General features: G+C 40.0%; 2 protein-coding genes across 7 annotated transcripts in view; one reads left to right on the top strand and one right to left on the bottom strand.

The window, feature by feature from the left end:
• Nucleotides 1-1,795: 1,795 nt before the first annotated feature.
• Nucleotides 1,796-24,850, bottom strand: KRIT1 (KRIT1 ankyrin repeat containing). 5 transcript variants are annotated; one of them, XM_082045658.1, is made up of 18 exons: nucleotides 24,760-24,850; nucleotides 23,015-23,086; nucleotides 21,965-22,083; nucleotides 21,369-21,528; nucleotides 19,897-19,989; nucleotides 18,867-18,996; nucleotides 16,569-16,812; nucleotides 16,180-16,295; nucleotides 15,610-15,753; nucleotides 14,390-14,546; nucleotides 14,021-14,128; nucleotides 12,219-12,375; nucleotides 9,629-9,780; nucleotides 8,826-8,992; nucleotides 6,616-6,703; nucleotides 4,766-4,972; nucleotides 4,336-4,452; nucleotides 1,796-3,525 (listed from the first exon to the last, which is right to left on the bottom strand). In XM_082045658.1, the coding sequence occupies exons 3-18, from the start codon at nucleotides 22,064-22,066 to the stop codon at nucleotides 3,457-3,459; spliced, it is 2,211 nt and encodes a 736-aa protein (XP_081901784.1). In that variant the 5' UTR covers nucleotides 22,067-22,083; nucleotides 23,015-23,086; nucleotides 24,760-24,850; the 3' UTR covers nucleotides 1,796-3,456. The 5 variants fall into 5 exon arrangements, with proteins under 5 accessions (XP_081901784.1, XP_081901782.1, XP_081901785.1 ...); XM_082045656.1 differs by lacking the exon at nucleotides 24,760-24,850 and adding an exon at nucleotides 24,002-24,107; XM_082045659.1 differs by having other exon boundaries at nucleotides 21,965-23,086.
• ANKIB1 (ankyrin repeat and IBR domain containing 1) overlaps nucleotides 24,166-24,889 on the top strand; it is a 93,840-nt gene continuing 93,116 nt past the window's right edge. The window contains exon 1 of one of the 2 annotated variants that reach the window (XM_082045651.1): nucleotides 24,166-24,645. The gene's annotated coding sequence lies outside the window, so the exon portion shown is untranslated. Of the gene's footprint in view, nucleotides 24,646-24,665; nucleotides 24,860-24,889 lie in introns of those variants that run through there. The other variant, XM_082045653.1, reaches the window with a different exon arrangement.

Genomic DNA, 24,889 nt, shown 5'->3' with positions numbered 1-24,889 from the left:
TTAAACTGGCATGTTAAGAAACATGTGAGAGTATGACCTCGAGTGGATACGAACTCAGCAGTGGAATGACACGCACGGGTACGAACTCACATGGGGTGAACTCCCATGGGAGAAACACGTGTGTGTGTGTGAACTTGTGTGGAGCAAACATGCGTGGGGAGAAACTTCTCTAGAGCTCTCTGTGTGTTCCGCTATAAACGTTAATTTACTCTGTTAGACTTCTTTCTACTAGTGATGTGTCATAAACAGTATTTTCCCAGCTTCACTTGACTGCCGGCTGACAAACCAAAGGTGCCGGGTGCTCTTCTCATCTCCCCTTACAGGAAGATTTATCCCGTGTTGCAGGTCTTCAAACATGAGTCCCTTGAACAGGCCTGCATTTTTCCTAGTTTATTTAATACAAGCTGATGGCATAAAGTTGTACCAAATTATTATAATATCCTTAGCCCATACTAATTAAAAAAAAAAGTGTAATGTCAAGTGGAACCTTTGCAAACTCTATGTGTTCTTTGAGGTTGCACCTGCGTTTTTTTTTCAGCCTGTTTTCTGCAGCATATCTAGCTGAGAGCTACCAATGGCAGCCAACCCCCTACTCTTCTGGAGGGATTTCTCCCTGTGACCCGAGCAGCAGCAGCAGCAGGAGGACATCTGTGCTGCAGGAGGGGCTTCCCGCAGGCCCAAGGCCTCCCTCTCGGACAAGCCCCGTGTCGCCGGCAGAAGCACCCCTGCCCTCACACAGCTCCCCGAAAGGGGAAAGGAGGCTGGCTCCGCACCTCAGCCGCCGCCACACCGAGCGCTGGCGCTGGCGACACGGCGCGGCCTCCGCAGCGCCGCCGCTCCCCTCCGGGCGTCCGCCGGTTACCGCGGCAACCAACGGCGCCTCCTGCCTCGGTGCCGCAGGAGGGAGGCGTGGCCGCCGCTCCTCGCCCCGCCCCGGGCGCGGGCTGAGGGCGCGAGGCTGGAGCCGGAGCCGTCACAGCCGGTAATTTGAAGGCCGGAGCACGATTTGCCGGTAATTTGAGTTTTGCCGCCGTTCCGCCTGTCACGAACCTCAGTTCACGCAGGTTCGCTTCACCGCGGCAAAAGGCACCAATCCCGAAGCGAGGCCCCCACTGGGAGAGGTGAGCAGTGCTCAGGTCAGCACCCGAGCCGGGCGATCAATCATCCCGCTCGATACAACTGTGCCTGCTTCTCACAGTTTTAAGTGTTCAGCTGTTATTTTGCTTTACTGTCCCTGGCTGGGGCATTCTAGCGTCAAACCTTTGCTTCCTCAGCTATACAGTTACTTGCCTTTTTAAAAAGTGCTTGCTAGCTAAGCTCTACGAGTTGAGCAAGTATCTCTTGCTTACAATGGCATAACTTTCAAACTTGCCATTCTCGTAGCTCATCTTTTTTTGTTTGGTAGGAGGATTGTTACTAGTGGCCTGTCTCCAGCATGCCGGATGTGCCTGTTCCGATGTTCAGTGTCCCCACGTTCAGATGAAAGGGCTGTCCTCGCATTCTGTCACAGCAGGCGGTAGCAGCTCCCCCATCCCCAGGTGCCAGAACCCTGTTTGGGCTGCGACACTGGGCCCTTGCTGTTAATGACTCCAGATTACGTCCTGAGTGGTTTCTGAGGTACACAGCCTTAACTTGCCATCAGCAGGGGACTCTCCCTATGATCCTCTCTGATCTTCCCACGTACGTTGCAAAGCCGAGCCTGTTACACAATAGTGCTCTTTGGTAATAACACCTGCTTGGGAACACATTTAATGGCACTTTGGTGCTGGCTGCAATAATAACAACAACAAACATGGCTTGTTGCAAACAATTTATTTGGTAGTAATAAATAAGAATTTAGCAGAAAGGACTATATAGCAATAAGGCATATCAATAGTATTGTTAAATATGCAACCGACACACATTTTAATATTTTTTCCCTCTAGTTTTCTAACAAGGTGCTATGTAGAGAAGTGTATTTCTGATAACAGTGCCAAGTGACAGCAAGGATGCTCTATGAAGGACCTGACTGTTGTGTTATTTACCTTACATAAAATATAACAATCCATGAAGATTTACTGTTATTTATGCCAGTGAATTTTAAGTAGAAAAGTATAGCGTGCTAAGATTACAAAATGTCTCCTGTTCACTTTTTTTAACTGCTTACTACTTTAATTTCTTAAACTGCACTTACTAGTAATAAGGTAGTAGTAAGGTATGAGTAAAGTTTCTACACAACAGCACAGTTGGTAACATTCATTTTAACTTTTATTTGAAAGCTTAGAAGCAAGCGCTAATTTTTATTTTTTTAAAAACTTTTTTTACAAAATATTGCACACCCGTTTAGCATGCAGTTTACATGGAAGAAATAGTCAAGTGCACTTAAAACCCTGAAATACAACCAGAAATTTTTAAGATTTGTGTTATGGATACTATTTTAACACACAAGGATATGTTTCAGACTGCACTCGGGATCCAACTTATTGAGACCCAATCCTGACTGCAAAGAGCCGGCAGAATACTTGCAAACTGTATCTGACTTTCCTGCAAAATCAATATTCATTCCTGCACTGCTTGTAGCCTCAAGAGAATGAAATAATCAATCAGCAGGAAAAACGAGGGTAACAGAAATAACTTAGTACCTCCTATACGAGTTTTCGTTACTGCATATGTGTTGCAATCCAGGGTAAGATTTATTAAGCTTTCTGAAGTCCTCTGAGAAAGATTAATTTGTAAATCTGTATCTTCTCCTCCATATGCACATTTTATATTGCACAGCAAATGTAAAAATCAATTTCTTTAAAAAAACGAGCATGCTAAACATTTAATATGGCTTCCGAATGACTTAAAAGTATTTCCCTTTTGACATCCTCATGCAGTATTTTAGAATAAATACGAATACAAAGTACGAGAAAGTTAACAGTAAAAATAAAGCCAGCTACAATGTTTGTCAGGAACCAAATAAAAAACAGGAGTTTATCAAAAGTCATTGCTTAAAGGTCTAACTGGTCTTTTAAGCATACTTATCAACAGTATCTTAAAAATAAAGTCTACAAAATACTGTAACGTATACAACCTTTTTGATGTTCCACAGAATGACATGAAAGGCAAACAGGTTAACTGAGACTTGCTCAATGGCACTGGCAGACCCACAGTCCTCTGGGAACGAAAGCCTTCCTGGATTCATGCTCATCCAACTCAGTAAACCATTTACATTTCATTAGCTTTACTGGTTAAGCTGAAGCCCTACAATAGCTTATATATGAAACACAAAAATATTTATAAAAATAATAGATACATTGTATAGTTTTTTAAAAAAATAAACCATGCAGCTTCTGTACAAAGTTAAAAAACTGTACAAATTGACTTTTCCATTGTGTAAAATTCCTGTACATGGAAGTCTTCTGTTATAATGAGAAATAAGTTGTTTTTTTGCTTAGCCATCAGATGCTGTTTTGTAACTATTGTTCATTTCCATCATTCATTTCTTTCACTTGGCATTAACTGGCCATTTAATTTCATCAGAAGTTTTACGACGAGACCTGCCTATATAAAGGTATACAATTAAATTCTATCAGTATTTCAGATCCAACACATTGATGCAATCAAGCATATGACAAATGCAAATAGATAAAAATAATAGGTTAGAAGTTGCATCATTTTAGAAATAAGAAAAATACAACCTAGATTTTTCTCAGCTATCAGAAGTGTTTTTCAAAATATTCAGTCACTGCCCCTTTAATCACTTTAATATATAAGAATCAAAAGCAACTACTGTCAAAGTATGCAAGACACAGCTGTAATTTTGTCACAACACTTGTTAACACAGTATATTACCACTGATGCGGACTGTGGGTAAAACAAGCATTTTCCATCGGACATCCACAAATACTAGCAGAAGCTGCTGGTAGCAATTGTCGTGAAGTTCCTTTGTAACCCTGCCTTCACAGATCCTCAGTTTTATCCAATATCAAACTCTACTAGTTTTGAAAGCAAAGTTACCAGCTCTAACTCTGATTCTCATCATATTTGGAATTATCCTTAGAGTCCTAGGAACTGGGCACATACAACAGTTTCAATTAAGAAAAACATTACCCTAATGATTACAGATGTATTTTCTGTATTTTGAACCCTAAAGGCTTCACAGGCTAGGAAAACAAGCAAACATTCTGAAATATTAAAAAGAAAGTTTTAAGATGAATTGGGGGGAAGGGGGTGGTTGGCTTGGGCTTCTTTTTTAGTCTATAAGGGTGGTCAATCTCAAGAGATAAGAGGCATGTTTCTAGTTTAGGAAAAAAAAAAATCAACATCAAGGATGAAAATACAACATAAAGGATAAAAAATGACAATGCTTACCTGTTTGGTATGCACAATAAAGCTCATTTTGTTTTCCAGACTGTGGATTTGAAAACATGTATCTCCATCTCCCAACTGCCACATAAAGCAACCATACTTCAGGCTGAGGAGTAAAGCCTACAGTGAAATGTAGGAAACTGTCACTCAGAAAATATTCTCCATACTTACAAATTGAACTTTTCTTCATTCAATTAGACAGGATTCTGACTCAGAAGAGTACGTTCCACAATCTAATTGTAGCTTATAAAGTAGTGAAGTGGAAAAATACAAGGCTTCCTATTAGTAATGCCTTATAAAGACCTTAAAATCTTGGAAGTCTTCACAGTCAAGTTTAACAAAACAGTTGGATGTGAAATGACTATCAGCACAAAGAATTTAAGAGGACAGAATAAATCTTAACAGTTATCATTGGCAGTTCACTCCAGCTGACCTTTGTTTCCATGTTGAGCAGGTGCAGCCCTTTTACATTTACTCCTACATACACTTTGATGACTTTATGGCTACTTGAACTTGCTTTGGTGAATATTTGTCCTGTAAAAAACGCGGCTCCGTAAGTAGGAATTTCCCAGCAATTCTGCAAGAACATGCGCTGAAGGTGATGCATTTCCTTACTTACACCTTCACTGGTGCTGAGATTCTAGAAATAAAAGAACAATGGCAATCAACAAGTCTCCCCGAAAACAGTTGTGGTTATTTAAAGAAAATCCATTATTTAGTGGGAATTCCAACTAAATAAGTATTCCCCAAAGTGCTTTCCCAGCAACCCTCTTCCTACATCTAAGTTAAACCCTAGGGCCACAGAAAGGCTCAAATACCAAAAGAGCGTGAGGCAGAAAGGAGATACCTGTACAAGCCTCGGAAATCTGAACCACAGACCCAGAACCTCTGCAGGGACCCACAGTTTTGTCTCTCTCAGAAGTACGTTGGACTCATCACAGATAAGCAGCCATACACCCATCTGACACTACATGCATCACAATCCTTAAAACTGAACATTCTTCCTCCTTTAATGCATCCAGTCCAGTGAGGCACAGTAAGATAAGCCCTCTCAAAAAACATGGATTTTTTTTTTTCTTTTCCAAGCAAAACAGATGTGAAGATTTCTTTAGTGCAGCCTTCATTCAGAATGAGATGGGCTTTTGTTTCTTCCTCTTCAGTAGAGTCAAACAGTCACAACAAAGGGTCGCTAGAGTGCTCCTACCTCAAAACAGACCGATGTAAAGTATCCTAATAAATAAAAAACCTGGCTGGGCCACACACAAGATGAGAAAGCATGGACATGAGAGAGAACACAAGTTGTCAACAGTTAGGAGGCCATGACTGTGGGTGTGGTGGATGGGACCAACCTCTTTGGACCCACACCTTGCATTACAGCTTAGCTGAATTCTACACATCCATTTTTAAAATGTAAAATATATATTAATATCTTTGGAACAAAGAACTGCAATTATTTTCCCCTTCTCCCATACTCCATACCTCCAAATAATGGCCTAAAAGCAGAAGCAAGCTATGCTCATTCTTACTTATTATCTGGTACAAGAAAGACTAGAGACTACTTTGTTATACCATTGTCTTAGAAAGACCACCATCATCCCCTCCTTCACCTGTATTGGAAAGAACAGGAATGATCTGACCAAAAAAAAGGTGTAGGCACCAAGAGAAAGCTGATGATTAAGTAACCACATCTCAAAGGAGGGGCACGGCCTGAAAACATGCCATGGGTGCCTCCGCAGCGTTTCCTGGCAGCGACACTGAGTGCTGCAAGCCAGCCGGTACAGGTGCCCCCGTGACACACCTCACAAATCTTTGGGTGCCTTGACCCCACTTGGAATCTACAGCCCTCAGTTAGATGTCTTCTTTTGCAGAAGCAGCCTAAGTCCTCATTTAAGAATGATGCTCAATTAACTGCTGTAGTCAAAGGAGCAGCGCTGTCAGAAGATACAAGTTACACTGGAAAAAAGGACTTTGTGGATCCATCACTACTAGCAGATGTGAAATACAAGTCAGAGCAGGTTTTTTTACATGTACGCCTGAATTGGCAGTACGCCCAATACATGGTTAGCACTGAACATAAATGTACAGATGACAATTATATTTAGTTCTAACAAACAGATCAACTGTAACTGCACAAGAAAAACAGCATTCCAACAACCCGTCCCAGAACTTGAGAACATACACATTTCTAGCTTTATATACCAGTAGTTTTGTTCGTTAACTGGCAACCAAGCGGTCAAAAAATGTTTAAGACAGGATTTACTACTATTTGATTATTTACCTCACCTTGTATTCGTGAAGTATCCTGTTTGTCCAATGAGGAGCTTTACTTTTTAGTTTAGTGATTGGTACTATAGATTTCAGATTTTCTTCACTAAGAGAAAAAACAAAGCAGAAAAGAAGTTTTTCTTCACTAAACAAAGTAGGGAGAAAGAACGACGTCTGCCAATTTGTATATTCAAGTCATATACTGAGTTAGACAGTCAGCTCCTACTCTTATCTTGCCTCATCAGCTGAGAAGCTTTCCTGAAATGTAAGCTAAGGATTCCTAAGATGCAGCATAGTTCTGAGTTAATGGAGATCCAGCTTTGTGTTATACATCACAGACACAGCAGGGAGAGCAAATGCTAGCAGCAGAACTTGTGACTCTTGATTACAGACCAGTTTGGTGATTTCCAGTTTGAAAGCCAAAATTATACACAAATAGCTATTTACACCAGGATATCACATACTCGTAAAAGACGACAGCTTATACATACTTTTCATTTCAATGCTGTATTCAGCACCACCAAGGACTTGGCCCAGTCAACTTCCACAAGTTACATATTACATGACATGAAAGTGAAGCTGTTTATATAGCTTGCCTTTAAAAAACAAAACAAAAAAAAATACAAACAAAACCAAAACCCACAGCAAATAAAAAACACTAAAAGAAAGCCTTTACTAGTTTGCTTTACGCACAATCTCAAAAACCTAGTGGTGCAACCTATTCAGTCATTTTTAAACTACATTTGTTAGTAACTGCACATACGATCTACCAAGCAAAAACCCTGCACAGAATGATGCATCCAGATCTTTAAGACCAAGGAAACTCTCATACAGACAACAGCCTGGATATATTTTTGAAATGACCAGTCTCTAAATAAACACTTGTCAACTACCAAAAAAAAAATCAGCATATAAATCTCTTCATCTGTCTGCATGAGAACAAGTCAAAGTATTTTCCAACATCTTCATGTGAATATGGATGGAAAACATGCCAAAACACCCACCCAACTAGTCCTGTCTATCGAGTCAAACACTTCCATTGAGCAGGATCACCTTGGAACCACATTGCTGATTTGCCTCAGTGTGGACATGAACACTGCCCTGCAGCTGCTGGGATTCCACAGGGGGTAGTTCTGTATTAAACCCAGCTGTGTTTAACCGCACACTCCTGCAGGCGGGCACTCCCACTTACACCCAGCTCTCCTTATGCTCAAACCACCAACTGTGTAACTGCAGGACAAGATGGGTCAACAGCTGAACAGCCCACCCAGAAGTTTTCCAGTCAGCGAGATCATTCATCCAGCTTACTCTGTAGTGGTACAGAGACTACGCCTACCAGAAGGAAGAGAAAGGCATGAACAAGTGCAGGCAGCACAGCCAGCCCTTCCAGAGGCAGCCCACGCAACTGTAGCACAAAAAGCACCCGCATTTACTGATGGTGGAGAATACAACAAAAAAAAAAAGCCAAGACAGCTCAGCTGATGCTGTGAATAATGAGAGGAGCTGAGAAGTGTAGCAGCATTCCAAAATAGCACAGCTGCTACTGCTGCATGAATGAATGGAGGTGGAGATGGTAGTGGGTGGAGTGAAGGTGCGCACAGTGGAGAACTGGCACCCTGGTGTGCTCAGACGCTGCCGTAGAAATGAACGTGGGAGGAACAAGCCACATCCCAGAACAGCTCAGCTGCTGCTGTGCTGGCAAGCAGAGCGAAAGAAAGAGAAAAGCACCATCTGGTAGAGTCCTACTGGTGCTGTGTTTCGTACCAATTTAGTACAGCAGTTCACGTACAAACGAGAGAACAGAAGTAATATTTCTGCATGGTCTGTCCTCCTCAAAGAGGGAGGAAAGCAAATCCCAGAAGTTGGTCTAACTGGACATAGTAAGAGGTTTCTTCAGCATTGTCCAGTCTCAGTCCTGTCAAAACCCTCCACTCACATGAATACTGTTAGTCATTTTGATATTATTTTATCTCAATATAGACTTACAGAATACAGAACCTCTATCCCTCTGCTTGAGACTGCAATAATTAAGATTAATATGTTTTTCAGACCTCATGTCCAGTTTCTATTAATGCCACGAGGGTTATGTGATTACTGTGAACTAGAGCTCAGTGATGGAGAAAAATAATAAATATACTATACCTAAAATTTCAGAGTTCCATAATAAGTGCTATCCAAAAATACTTAATCTAACACCATAATTTTAAGTTTTAAACACATATACTTACTTCAGAAAGCCCTGTTTATGTTTCTTGCTCTCATAATTTCCATAGACTATTTGTAGAAGCAGACTTGCCAGTGTGATCAGCTTGGCATCAGGCGACGTATAGAAACCTTTCAGTAAATTATATCTGGCTTCATCAAAAAGGATAAGAATAGCCAATGGATCCTCAATCTGTTAAAAATATTTAAATGATATTATTTCTTTGTAAAAGGAAATAAGCTCAGAAACTATAAATACAATTTCTCACTGATTCAGAGACAGAAGACGAGGGTGTGATCCTGGCTGAAGTGTACACCGGCGTAATGCTTTGTAATAGAAAAACTGACATATTTTGTCTTAATTCAACACTTCACTGATCTAACACACAAATTAAAGGTGACTAGCATACAATGCCAAATCAAAAGGTTCACAGAAATACTGACATCTGTTATTTCTTCCCCCCATAAATCCATTTTGAATCATATGTTTGAATACACCATTGAAATTGACCAATTAAATATCTGAAAATCACAGCACAAGGAAGAGAAAGAAAATTGGGCAGGTTGCTTTTAGCTGTATGATAGATAAAGACTGAGGCACATATACTTACAAAAACTAAACAGTTGGGAAGGTGAGTGAGAGAAAAGAGAAAGGGGGTAAGAAGGCAAGAGGGAGAGAAGAAACTGAATACTCAAACTATTACAGAAAAGGACAGGTCCAGTTTGTGTAAGTTTGAGAATTACTGTAGTCATTAAACACACTGAGAGCTGACGGTCAAAGTGTCCTGACTCTGACCATGATTTCATGTCATCACTTCCAAGTGCAGACCTTTTTCTCTACTTCCAGTGGAAGTCTCACATCTCTTCTCAGGAAAAGCTGTGAAGTTTCCCTTTGAGGATCCAAGTTTGTCAGTTCAGTGAATATTTCAGGCCAGTCTCGAATATGCTGCAAAGGCTTGTGATATGGCTTCAGCTGAAGGCCTGAAAGTAACAGGTTTTGTTTATAAATAAACAGAATAACCCAGCACACACACACATATATATGATTAAATGCTGCAACAAAACCAGAGTAGCTGAAACTGAGGGCTCATTAACAAATATTTTCCCCTATGTTTTATAAACTGCTATACAAAAAAGATTTTGAAAATATGGATTTATTAACAAAACTCTCAGCATCAGTTCAATAAATGCACTAGTGATGAACCCTGGTTATTTTCAGCTTCTCAAGAGTTAAGTAATATTTAAAAAATTAATGTAATACCAAGACAGACCTTAAAAGATTATAATAGCACATTAGAGACTGTTGTCACAAATATTATGAGAGAAAGATAAAGTCCAACAATCTTATTTCTGACAAAAAAATATACAGATATAGCTTATCTTATAAATGTATTTGCCATTTTTGGATATATATAAACCAGAAACTTTTCAGAACAGACATTATTTTTTTTTAATCCGTAAAACATCTTGATTCTTAACAGGCTGCAGTCATTCAATGTTCCATGTTCTCTAGTGTATACAAAAGCTGAGAAATCAACACAGAACTTTTGACTACAGTCCTACTATGCACTAGAGTCCATACCTTCCATCATGCTCATTCCCTCACCCTGACTGTCCTTGTGATTACTGCTTGCCTATGTTCTAGTAGTGAGGAACTATTAAAAGAAGGTCATATGTGCCTCACCCTCACTGCTCTGGCTTTTACATTATGACATTTCACATCATATGAAAAACTTCAAAGGACACGTTACAGAGCAACATCTTTTGACTGAGAATAATCCATTCACTCAACTTATCCACCTTCCATTCAAACACAGAAAAACATTATCCATCCTACAAACAAAAAAACTACAGTCTTTACAGTTGTACACAAACTGCAAGAAATACATTTTATAATAAAACTTGTCCATTGGTTGTTTGAAGCTGTAAATCAGAAGCTGACTCATTTTCAAACTTCAGGTAAATATTTCAGGTCAGCTTGACCAGGGCTCTGAGCAAGCTGATCTAGTTGAAGATGTCCCTGCCCATGGCAGGGGGGTTGGACTAGATGACCTTTGAAGGTCCCTTCCAACCCAAACTATTCTGTGATTCCAGATCTAGAGAATTACTTGTTTTTAAACAAACAATGTATCAGTGAGTTTTTTTCCTTCAAATGCAAGGGTAATACTTCAATTATTTAAGTAAAACTTTACGTACATATTTAGAAAAGGCAAAAACAGCAGGATTTTAACACTCAAACGCTTCCTTTTCTTCCAGACATTATGTTTAACTGAGGGTTACCTTAGTCATATGGCAAAGTAAAAAGGCAAATGGCATGACACTGCGAGAAAGAGATGAAAAAAGAACAAAGAAAAAACTTCCTGCAATACTTACAGATTAAAAAAAAAGTAGCCATGACAGTGCAGTGGATGATTGACAAGAGTAAATACAATTTTAAATGCAAGGCTTCTGTGTTAACAGTATTGTCACATTATCATGCCAGACCTGAACTGTGCTTTGCAAATCCATTATAATGCGTCCCATAGCTATCTTGTTGCAGCAGTACTCTTTACCACTATTTCTGACAAAAAACAATCATTGACTCTTTTGTGGTTGTGTTTATCTTTTGCTACATATCTCAAGCTATAATATACTATTTAGATCAGAAATACAAAAAAATACAGCAAATATAATAATGATATTTTCCATCAGAATTCCCTCTCACTGAATATATCTGAAAAGCTGTTTATCAAAAATTATCTTGATGCAAAACACATGAAAATTCATATGATTAAAGGACCTAATAAAAAAAAATTAATCAGCTTTAATTATTAGTTTTAAATAAACATGGGTAAAATCAACTATATGCATCCAATTTCAAAAACTCTGTGAAGAAAAATACCACTAAAATCAGGGTAAGTGAGCAGTAAGGACTATGACCACAAAGGTGCCCTATACCAGAAAGGCAATCTGGACCCGCCTCATCTTCCTGGATGAAATACGTTCTAGATGCTGCAGTGGTACAGGGTCAGACCTATCGGGGGTACCCAAAGTGTCCGCAAAAATGAAGCAGCTCTCTATAGCTCTGAAAGCACAGTTCAGAGACATCGAGCTGTAAAGGTTGGAAGTCAACCTATTATTGGAAAGCTTAAACAGAGGGAACAGAAAAATTGGTTTCACTCCCTATGCAAAAGATATAAAGAAAGAGACCTACAAGGATTACAAAGTCTCTGGCAGGAGGGTAAAGTCTACTAACAGGCAGTCCAGACAGAAATTAACTCCTGAAGGATGGCTTTTAAAAGCTAAGAGGTTAATACACAACTGTTAAGAGAGCATGCATCCTGTTTTCCTAAGAAAATACTATTTTTTTTCTAAAGGCAAACAGAAATAAAAAAAGCTATGACAAACCCTCAAGTACCACGAACTTCCTTGTTACTTACTGAGGTTCTCCGAACAGATCCAGATAGTGAAGTACTGCTGAGTTTCTTGAGACAAACGCATTCCCTCCATGATCTGCTGGACAGTGGTATTGTTTCCATGTTTCAACTCAACAGAGCGATATGACCCATCCATACGATAAATGCGTGCCTTTTCATACTACATAAAAATATAAACACATTAAACAACAAACTTGTTAAAATCCTTTCTGTGGTGCTTCTGAAGAGGAAAGCTATTTTATCGTAATTCAGCATCATCTATACTGCTGAGAAAAAGAACAGTGCACAACTCCTGCATATTTACTGTTTATCAAAACTGCTTGTTTCATGTCCTGTGCAAGTTCTTATACTGTGCTTTTTGCCACAATAACTCCAAGAAAGACCTTACTGATATTTTGAGGACTTCACTTCTGTTGAATTCAAAGGCAAGTACACATTTAAAAATTCCCTGAGGGATCCGGGCTGAACTACATATGCACATCCCCAAATGTCCACCTAACTATGACTGGCAGGTTAGGAATGATTCCACTCATTAGTCTACACTAAGAAGACTTATTTTTCAGACAGAAGTACCACTCTTTACACAGACTCCAGTACAACAGGAATAAAATCTCGCTAAAATCTTTTAGCACTTCTATTTATTTCTACAATGAAATCATTTTCCCCTTCAGAACTCCCACAGCTTTCACTGAATTGCATGTGGGCCCAGAGTACGTCTCCTGCAAGACGTACTTTAACATAAATCAGCTGCTTAAAGCGCATACACACAAGCCATAAATCAAGGAAACTTCTTGTTTTCAACTCTCTAACAGGTTAAATGTTTCAGCTGCTTGAATAAAAAAAAGTTGCAGGAATTTGTTATTTCCTTTCTTCAAATCTACTTAGTTGTCAAGAACTGAGTTCCTAAAAACTTCTGGAAAAAAACGATGAATTATTTAGAAAATGACGACTGAAAATGAGGCTGGAATGTAAAACATCAGTCTATTTTTTGCTGCAATAGTCACTGTGACTCCTATTGCAGTAATTTATATATTTTTTTATTTTAATGTATTAATTCAATAGTAATAAATCACAACATGATATCACCTATCACGCTGTCCAATCTACTTAAACTGTGTGCATTAGTCTTTTAGAATCATTAGACACACATCTGTCATTTGATCAGCTGCATAATAAGATCCCTAAAATAAAGGAGGTCAACTCATTCATGGATAATTTTGGAAGATTCATTCATATAGAGTGAAATGAAGATAATCTAAAATATCTTGAAAAATTGACAGGTTTACTGCCACCTACCTACAAGTTGCATCTGAAGTCAAAGACAAGAAACAAGTGAGTTTATATCATTTGGCTAATTTTAAATCTACCGCAGGGCGAGAGGAATTGCATCATAATTTCTGTTTACTGTCCTGGCTTGATCTCACTTGAGTGCCAAGGAAACCTACACCGACTAACGGATGTAGAAGCCAACGTTTAGTCAGCCAAATGCTCCTGTTTATCAACATTTAAGATGATAATGCATAAAGAAAGCTGATGGTTGTGTGATCATAAATAGACATAAAATCAGTAGCTGACGTGATGCTCCTGCAAGTAAAGCAAAACATCACGTTTAAAGTCTTACATGTATTTCTTGAGTAATAGACTGAAACATTTAAGGAGACAAAGTGTCCATTTGTCAATATTTACACTAACAATATCAGCATACTCCACATTTCCAGTAACAGCCATAAGTGAGCCTAGCTCTTCTACAAGTTTATGTGTAAATTAAATATAAACTCTAAACTATTTAGAAAATAAACTCATACAGGTTTATTTATGGCTTCCTTCAGCAGTTTTGCAGCTTCTTCCCACTCATTTTGTTTGTTTTCTTCACAGACATTCAGTGGAGACCTTCCTTGGTGATCAGTAATATGCTATAAACATAAACAGAAACACTAATAATACATTGCTTTCACTGGAGATAAGTAAACATATACAATTTTTTTTAGATAATAAAATCCTTTATAACTGATATAAAATGGGAAAAGTAGAGGTAATGAAAAACATTTACTTTTTTGTAATCTCTCAACAGGATCATTGTGTTTATACACTGTGATCCGGACACCAAATATTTCACATACACAAGCAGGAAACTGTTGCTAAAACCACTATTTCTATGCACAAACAGAACTTACTCTGTCAATTTCTGGGTGATTTAGTAGAATTTGTACTATTTCAGCATGCCCACCTCCAGCAGCGAAATGAAGAGGAGAGCTAAGCTGTCCGTTCAAAAGATTTGGATTGCATTTCCCTTTCTCCAACAGCATTCGAGTGGCTTCAACTTTTCCATACCTGCAGATAGAATTACAGCATAAGAGACACAGCAAATGTAAAATAAAATCTTTTTTCAGATGGTCCTCAATATGGAAAAGTATGTTTCCACACTCAAGAGTTTTTAGCACTGAAATAACATCAAAGAGAATGGAATATTAGTAAGTTTGTAGAAATCAGTATCAGTTCTGCACTTCTTTGGTAACCATTGGTCTAGTAACCATTTATTGGGTTCTTGAAAGACAAACCAAACTTTGCTCTACACTGGCTAAGTTTGGGTAGTTGTAGCAATTCAATCATGGCAAAACTGAGTTGCACGAAAATTATAGAAAAAAAGAATCTGTCTGAGAATCAGGCTAAAACTTTTGGTTGTCATGCAGATGGATCCTGAGGACTCTTAGGCCTCATGCTGACAACTGGTAAATCTCATTTATCATGTTTATGCCAACTTTCTGACAAACACTAAAAATCAAGTAACGTTCTTTTTTAAAAAAAAAAAGTATGATTTTCATGTTAGTCATATCATCAGATGCTACTACAAACACAGAAGACTAACTCGCATAAAAATAAAACAAAAGCATTTTTACAACCGAGGAAAGCACTTACAGATTAAATCATCAGGTACAGTCAGACAAGTTGACCTCTGTAGTTCACCTAGTCCAGCTTTCCAAAGCCTGACCATCACCAGTATGTGCTCAGCTCAGCTACTGCTGTGCTGTAAAACTGCTCACAGCCTTTAAGCAACAAAGACTGTAGAAGTTAACACACTAAGCTAGACACAGTGCCTCCAACACGAATTAGAACAGATGCTTCAGGACAGATATGAGGCAAGATTTAAGTGTTTGATGATACAATCTCCACACCTGGTCTCCTCTGAAACCATTCACATTGAAATTATCTCAAAACCTGAAGCAATCTTTCTCTTCAGAAGGTTAACACTAACATATATTAGAGTCAAAGTGTAAAAAGTCTAGTTTGTCTTCTCATTTTTGAGTCTTTATGATAAATTACATAAATGATTAGTGCTTAAGAATCATGACAGCAAGAATGCATTTGATTGACAGAACTATATTATCCGACTCACCAGCACGCATAATGGATAGGTGCCCAGTGGTCACTATCTAACTGATTAACAGAAAACTTTTTATCCAGGAGGTGACTTAGTAAATCAGAGTCGCCTTCGCATGCACTGCGGTGAAGAGGGAAATCATCTACCCACTGGTGTTCCCTACGAATTGAAAAGGGAAATGGGAGGAAAACACAGTTCAGAAATATTTCAGTAGTTGAGAACATCAACATTTTAAAAATTAAAAAACATAGCACTAACTGTAGATCTATATGAAGAATAAAAATGCTCACGCAACTAAAATATACTAGTAGTCATACAACTAGTATTTAAGTTATGCACCACTCAAGCCACAGCTGTATTCATTATGCTAGGAAATGCTTCCCTAATGTTTATAATTTAAACCTTTCTTGATCCGTTCTTTAATTATTGTGTTTGAGTACCTAGAGACTCCAAACAGATTTTTTTTAAGTGTATTTACACAGGAAAGCCCTAAAGTAACAGGAATCTCATTCTGACCAAGTCTACTAAGTACTGATGCAATATAACAAAATTATCTGTTAATGAAAAATGAATGTAACATAATACTTGTCCTCTGTGACGCTGCTCATGCTGCGTTGCCACTTTTCTCTTTTAGGAATCTGAACCTTTGAATAATCTGGGGCTCCAAGACCAAAGTACGGATTTATTACCACTTTGTCAACCTGTGAAGACACAATTTAAACACAACTGAAAACATATCCTACTGAGATTTGGCTAAAGAATCCCCCATCCAGGCCAGGTATTCTCTTGAAACCAAAGGTATTACAGTAACATTTTATAATTAAAGAGAATTTGACAAACCATTTAGCAGTAAGTGTGCAATAAAGAAATCTGATTATTTTAAACATAAAGCACACACTTGTATCAAATAAATTAACTGCAAAATGAAAATGTATATATGTTTCACAAATATAAAATGAAAATATAGTTCTTACCCTATTGGTATACTGAAGGTCCGACCCAAACAAAGGATTATAGATACACATATCTGCTTTCTCCAGTGCCAACATTTTACTCTTTATTTCCAGGGCAGTATAACCCATGTGTAATGAGCTCTCTGTTTGACCAGGTTCTATAGCATAGGCAGGGTTTATTACATTTGTTTTAATTCTCTCAAGAGGAGATGGCCTGAATAAAGCTGGGATGGAGTGAGACTGGGTGTGCCGTTCATCCAACCACCTGCAGGAGAGAATTGGCAAATAATTCATTTTCAGGTAGAAAAGGACTTTTTTGGACATGCCTATCCATTATTTTGTTTGATTAAGGGTTGCATGTATGACAATCACACATTTTCATTAAAAAAAAAAATACCTATAATGTGCACAGCCAATTTTATAGCATTAAATTCACCCCCAAACTTGAATTTGTTTTAACCAAATATAGTTAAGCAAATGTACTTGTTCAAACACATTTCCTGCGGATGCAAACTCTCTAATAAAAGGAAATTATAAGCAAAGGCAAGAGGAACATTGGTTATAGCCAAAACACTTAACCACACCAATATGTCACGTTTTGTTTACTTTCAGTTTATCAGTATTACTACTCTCAACATACACATTTTGAAACTTAAAGCACTTTTTTTCTAAGGGTGAGTTGAAGTTTCAATATCTTTGCTGACTTCAGCCTTCTAAGTCATGTGTTTCATTAGGGAGAGATGGGAAAAGGCAAAAAAATCAGAAGGTCCAGTTTCCAAACCGCTAAGTCTCTTTCACATAGGCTACCACCAGCCTCTTCACAAAGATCTGCTGCAGGTTCTTCTCTTCTAAATTCACTCCTACTGACTGTGCAGATGGGCTTCACAGGCCTCGCACTCAGAGCTACTGGGGAACGTCAGCACTGTGCATCTGCTGCACTTTTTCCTGCCACATCTGCAATACAACACAGGGCTCAGGACAAGTTATTTATCTCATTTTTTGGATAAATATATTTTCACTGAATTGCTAACTCATTTTCAAGTTTTGTGGAACAGGGCTCATTTTAACTAAGGACCCAAAGCCAGGTTTATATTTAGGTTTCTGCACATACTTTCTCACAAGCCTGTACTTTGCTGATTTAGCCTGGAAATATAGAAGAAGGAGCAGTACATGTTTTCAAAAGATAGATCCACCACCAAACCACTTGGATCATGACCATTCCACAGCCACATGTAAGGATGGCAGAAAAATGCAGATGCTTAGACTTGGATTTTTAAATCACAGATCCAAGCTATCATGTGCTGCAAAAGCCATATTCCCTTCACTTAGCCACAGTTCTGCTGGGAAGAAGGACTGTAAAATTGTGGTCATTGTGCTATAAACACTCTCTTCCCTCTCTGGGGTATTTTCAGGGATTTTCTCTAAACAGCTGGTAGATAAATTACTTAGGGTAGTTTGGATCTGTGACGGATTGTGTACATAGAGAATAATCAGTATAAACTATTTTCTAGTACACTTTCAAGGCTTCTCTCACAACTGTAACACTTGTAACATATTTTAAGCTGAGCTTCTGAAGGCATTAATTACGCAGCAAATAAATAGAACTGGCACGATGGTATACTTGGAAATATGACGACTCTACTAATAAACTATAAACCCCTAAGACAGAACCTTTTTAGGTAATAGCCTGTAACTGTAGTTTTTCACGTTAGCTGAAAGTTTCAGCTAACTTTATTGATGCAAATAAGATCATACACATCTCGTATTCTTTGTTAAAGGTACATAAAAAAAAGACAAAAATATTGCTCACATATTCAATTTTCAAACTACTATAAATCTGGCTAATCAACTACTTACCTTCCTGAAAGTTAATTCCCTAATGCAAATAAATTTGCGGGGCTGAGTAAGATGCACTCCCTTTCTAAAGGGAGGTTTAATTTAAATGCAAATATTAATGGTATACAATTAACAGGATATTTTTATTTCACTGGCAAATACTCTTAACGATGACAATTACATTACTTATAGAAGATTAATCGTGTTTTATATGATTTTACAAAACATTCACTGTGAGCAAGAACTTCCAAAAAGCGACTTGATTTAGATAAGAACACCATTCTAGAGTCTGAGAAAAGATTTTTAGAAAGATTTAGAAATCTGTTTCAAGGTTTCAGTTTCTGATAAACATGGAGAAAATAACATGATATCACAATGGTTTCCTTCTTACTCACAAGAATGCTATAAAAACTATGTGCTACATCTACAAATTATTTTGTCTGACTTCTATTTTAATGTATTTTTACTGATTGCATTTCTTACTTATCCAAGGCAATTAACATTCTTGCAGTAAGCGTAGCAAAGTGAGTGCTGGATTCACTGCAGACTCTCATGATGTCTTGTAAACAGTAGAACACAGGGCATCCAGGACTGTATGCATATTTCGTGTTATCTAAAATAAAAACATACTCTGAAGACACATCAGTGAGAAGAATATTTTTTTTTTCCTTCTGCATCGCTTGTAGTTACATGTTCCTAACTAATTGGGAGTATGTTCTACCTTCAGACTAGAGTAACTTACATTTTCCAAATGATAATTTATAGAAATTACATATGATCCTCATGTAACAATTCACAACTCAAAAGGGTAGTCTTCAAAACCTTAAAGTGTTCAGACACTATTCCATTGGTGTGATCAGCTTCATGTGAACAATTAATATTAAATATATACTGTTGTCACAAAAAAAAAGAATAGGACTCAGGACTAGAAGAGGTATTTACTGCTATTGGTAACTCCATAGTGGTATTTATTTCATAGTTTTTATCCTTCAGGCCTATCAGTAAGGCAAAAATGAAGGAACTTCCCCAAAAGCAGACAGATATTTATTTCAGGCCTTTTTAAAAAGTACTTTCCTGACAAGCAATTTACTCTGCCTTCCAAAGATTTTATTCACCATTCCTTATTCAAACCACTGTTTACATACTTTAATAAGCATTCTTCTCAGAGTAAAGAACGCTGAACCTACTAGGATGTCTTCCTTATACCTGCATGCAGTAAATTCTATACAAGCTAATGCATATGTTTTGAAATATGATCAAGTGAACAAATGCGGCTTAGAACAGAAGTGTGCTATCACTACAGAAACAAAGCAACACATTAAAAACAAGTTTTTTTTTCTTTAAATTAAAGTAACTTTTTCAAGTTTTGAAGTATTCAGAGAGGGGTTTCCACCTGAATGCAACTTTTAATGTGTAAATACAGAAAAAGTCATAGTCATGAAAATTCTTAAGAAGCCCTCAGCTGAACTTCTGCTAAAATGGGTGTAACTTCGGAAATTATGCTCAACATTACCTTTCACAACTGTTGGAACAATGTAAAGTGATGCCTCCTGGCCTGCCTTTTCTCCATCAAGAGGAAACTTCTTCATCAACACTACACGCTTTCCTAGCACAGTATTAAAAAAAAAATCAATTAACCAACAAAACCAATCTAGAGTTGGCTATCTAAAAGCTTATCAGACTCAATCTTCCTAATTCCTAGGAAGAAAAAATGATTATTATTATGAGCTAGATCTAAAGTAAACTATGAAAATCTAAATATATATGGAAAAACAAAGAACACAAATATGCATATACCCATTAACATGTAAAATGACAACTGTACCCCTTTTTCATAGCAACTTTTCTACACCCCTGATTTTTCGTAGCATTCATTCTCCAAAACCACGTGTCCTTAAGTTAAACAAGATTCTTTTTGAAATGGTAAAGCACAGCTGCATGCTATATTCCACGTTAGGGTGAACGCTTTTTTCAGGTAGTGGTGTGACAGGATTTTCCATGTTATCCTCCCTTCCACCCTTACAGAATTTAGCATTTTGTTTGGTTTTCTAACTACAGCTGCATATTTTAGCAGATGACACACTAAACTGTGCATATTAATGCTCGGGCCCTCTACGTGAGTCAATTTAAAACTCTCTAAACTGTGCAAGTAACAGAAGGGTTTTCTTTTACTAGGCATTCCTCAATGTGTATTAATGCTATTATATTATTTCATGTTTGCTGCTCAACTAGCTTTGTTAAGTCCATCCAACTCCAGTTATTGCCACATGCAACATTTTACGGTGCAACCAGCTGTTCCTTTTCTAAACTGTTAGCACTGCATTGTCTTGTGCGCACTGATGACCTTCCCAGTACAACCTTACTTACAAGGCAGCGATGAGGTACACAGCAAAAAAAAGTGCTTTAGTCAGTATAGTTTATACCAATCTGGAAATGAAATATGCTAGCCAAAATAACTTTGGGCAGCACAAGGGTGAGGTTGTTTGCTAGACCAGCTATGCACCAACAATGAAAATGTATTAATTAAATTTTATCTGTAAGTGATTCAGTTATGCCAGAAATATTTTCATGTAGATAACTATCTACTGAACAATGCTGGCTTTCGACCAGACTTCAGAAGCAATCAATTCACTAGTTCAAGTCAAGTTTTAGCTGAAATTAAGGATAAAAAAGCCTCTTCAATCTGGTTTACCCGAAGTTTAGCAATAAATCTCAACTTGAGGTGAAGTAGTACAAAGAGGCAAAGTTTCACTTAATAAAAATATTTTTAGTAAGCATTTTATAGAGATGGAAGGTAAAGGGAAACAAAGGTAAATTAAAGGTTTTAGCTGTATAGTTAGCTTGGGGTTCTCTGGTGAACCTCAAAACATACTTTTTTTTTTTTTAAACCCATTTCATGCTTTTGCACAACCTTTCTGTGGCCATTTAATTTAAAAAATCTTTTTATAGCACTATCAACAATAGATCACATTAAAATAGTTTTACCTTTAATACCCTGGTTGGCTGGTGAAATTGGTTTGGTGGCTTCTAATACATAATCCAAGATGCTCTGAGTTATCTCAGTGCCTCCCTGCAGTTTAGTTTCCAGCAAAACTTTCTTTCTTTTTTTCTTTTGGCCTTCAATGGGAACTTCAAGCAACAAAATCTTTCAAAAAATAATGAAACCAAAGGAGTTTAAGCACAACTGAAACAGGCACAATTTTTTTTTTTCTTTTTGCATTTATTGTCCCTCTTTAAAAGCAGTAACAAAATTGATAAAGTATTTATTGTGGAGGAACAGGATGGTGAACTCAGAATGACCTCCATAACAGCAAGGTTAAGAAGACAAGGCTTCACCCTTGTTCTGAGCCACCTGCAAGGCAAAAGGCCCTGAACTGAAATGAAATATTACATATTAAGAATATTACAAAACCATAAAGTGTTCAAATACCTTAAGAAGGGGGCAATGCATAGTAGGTGTATGACACACATAGACATTATTTGAGCAATCTTACTGACAGATTTCTGCTATACAATTATATATTTACTATAACTTATTATTTTTAAAAATTTAATAAATAAAAACATTTAAATAGTTTTACTTCATAGGATTTAGCTCGATATTCCCGAGAATTCAGGCTGGCAGTATTTTTTGGACGAATCACAGCAACATACACATCTCCAATGTGTTCTGGGTTTCCCATCTCTCCTTATTTTAGCACTGGAAGCAACGAATAAACAGGAAGTAAAGGTTCAGTTGAAAAAAAGTTTAAAAAAAGAATCCAACAGCACACTAAACTTCAGGATGCAGTAATTATATCCATTGATTCTTTGCATTATCATTTATTGTTCTTTAGCTGGAGAAATACCAATGGCTGATATAATTCTGCTTCTTTTTCATTAGAGGGGAAAATCCTACATCACATAGATTGAATATAAATAATCTTGTTTTCTAAGCCACTTTTAAAATAATGTATGTATTTTCACACTTTGTAACTATCTAACCCATTTTGCGAGCCAGAGAAAAGGCTGAAGAATTTCAGGACTCTGAAAAACATATGAAATTGAAAAAGAAAACCATTCTAAAGCGACAAGCACTGTAATTTATAAAATGTGCTATGACAAAGTACTGCATTTCTACGAGTTCCACAGGGATTGAAACACAATACCTGATTTCCTCTGCCCGCTCCAGAAGTAGTCACAGTCTTGCCTACAGCCCAAGTAACAAAGCTGATAAACTATTATATGGATTCATTTACTTAGTTTTACTTTAGTGGGGCTGCAAACTGGTGCACAGTTCATTCAAACACAGAGCTTCTGAAAGGAATACATCTTCAGTTTTTCCAAAAAAAGTGAGCAGAGGTTTTTGGACTAAGATAAAATGCTGCTTACACTTCTGTTTAACCCAAACTGACAATTCCTGTAATCATAACATTTTATGAAAATGACAGGGAAAGCCAGCTAGGGCTAAATCACTTCACGTATCAGATTTGAGAAAGAAGGCCATGTCTGGCCATTAGCATGGTCCATCTGAACATTTTCTTCATCTGCAAATGACCACCCTTTCATCCCATATCATCACTGAGCTCATGCTTTTTGCAGATTAATCCCTCCACAAAGTTTTTTAAGGTTACTGTTTCTAGCTTCTTCACCTCTTCTAGGAGAAACAGAGGTCTTCAGATTCCCATGCCCTCAGTCCAGTGTTTTTACTGGTATCAGACTACCTGAAAACATATTTAAAAAGCCCAACATAAATAACAGCATCCACATTTACACCTTCAGTTAAAAAAATACATTATTTAACAGTAGTACTTGACCAGCAACATCCAAACAGAAACATCCACTGATTTGCTTTTCAGTAGCATCTAGAAACTTTAAATAAGGAACGTGCTGACTTGTGGGAGCCTATACTTTGGGATATTAGGAGTTTTGAAAGGAACAAGAAACACCCATCCCTTCTGGGCAGGTGGGAAAGCCACGCTCCCAGGGTATGGCTCCAGAAAAGCAGAACAAAACAAGAGCGGATGAAGAAGGGTGGAGTTGTGAGGGTGTGACAATAAAGATGACCAGCTTCAGAAGTCACCCGCAGTGAACTGATCCTGCCCAAACCCGGGTGCCAACACCGCGTCCCCATCCCAACGCGGGTGTAGGGCACGCGTCTCGGCCGGGCTGTTTCCACGGCCGCCGACGCTCCCCGCCGGGCAGCCCACGGCCCGCGGGACGGGGCAGGAGGAGGCTCCGGCCGGCCCGGGGGTCACACGGCCACACCCCGCCCGCTCCGCCGAGCGCAGGCCCTGCACAGGGAGCGGCGGTGGCCTCGGGCTCCCCCGCAGCGCTGCCTCGGCACGGCGAGACCCGCGGCACGCCGGGAGCCGGCCGCCGACACAGCAGCACGGCGGGCGGCAAGCGGCCCCGCAGCGCCGGCACCTCCCGCCCCGGCGGCAGCCACCGCGCCGCTCCGCGCCTCACGGCCGGGAAACGCCCCCCGAACTTTCCCGGTCGCACGCAGTAGCCGGCCCCCTGAGGGGTGCTCACGCCGCAGCCCACGGAGCGGGAGCGGCTCCCACGTCCCCGAGACCGCCCCACCGGGGTGAAGGGCAGCGCCCCGGCCCCGCTCGCTCCCCCTGTCCCTCCCTTGCCTTCCTCGGTGGTCCCGGCAGTCGCTTCCCCCGCCGCATCCTCGGGCTGCGCTCGGCGCCCAGGCCCCGCGCCCGAGCCGCGTCCCGCTCCGCCCCGTCCCCGCCCCGCTCCCTCCTCCGGCTCGGCGGATCCGCTTCCCGTCGGAGCCCCGCGGGCCTGGGCTGCCGATGAGTTTCCGGGTCGGCGGCCTGAACTTCTGCTGCTGCTGCCGCCGGTTGTTGACTGCGGGTGGAAGGAGACCGCGAGCAGGCGGCGGGGCGGGCCGGGAGCATGGGGCGCTGCTGGCAGGCACGGCGGTGCTGAGGTGAAGCGGCCGCCCGGGCCCGGCGAGCGCCGCCGGCAGCTGTCAGCGCCGCCGCGAGCCGCCGCCGAACAAAGGGGCAGCGAGACGGCGGCAGCCGCAACGCCCTGCGCCGGAGGGAGCCTCGCCGCCGGGCGGGCACTCCCCGCCGCTTCAGCTACCGAGTGACGGCCTCCGCTGCCGGCGGGCCCGAGCCCCGGCGGAGCGGGCATTCCAGAGGGCGCCGTATCTGGAGCGGAACGGGGGAGAGGGAGAGAGGAGCGGCCGCTGAGCAAATGGAGGCGCTGGGTGGCGGGCGCGGAGGCGCCGGGAAGGGCCGGGGAGAGCCCCTGTGAGGAACCGGTGAGTGCCCCGCGGCGCTGGCGGCGATCCCGGCGCCGCCCGGAGAGGCTCGGGCGGGGCTGCGGGAGGACGAGGCGAGTCTGGCCGCGGGCGCAGTCGGGAGACTTTGCACACCTGGGCGTCGGCAGCCCCGTCGCATCGCGGGTCAGAGAGGCCGGGAGGCTCCCCGGGAGGTGGCTCCGAGGGGGCCGCAGCTCCTCGGCGCCGCCGGCAGGTGAGGGCACCAAAGGCAGGAGCAGAGGGC

This window comes from Streptopelia decaocto, assembly GCF_964273445.1.
Source record: "Streptopelia decaocto genome assembly, chromosome: 2".
Lineage (NCBI taxonomy): Eukaryota > Metazoa > Chordata > Aves > Columbiformes > Columbidae > Streptopelia > Streptopelia decaocto.
Note: the sequence above shows the minus strand (reverse complement) of the source record. Positions and strands in the feature narration are given on the sequence as shown.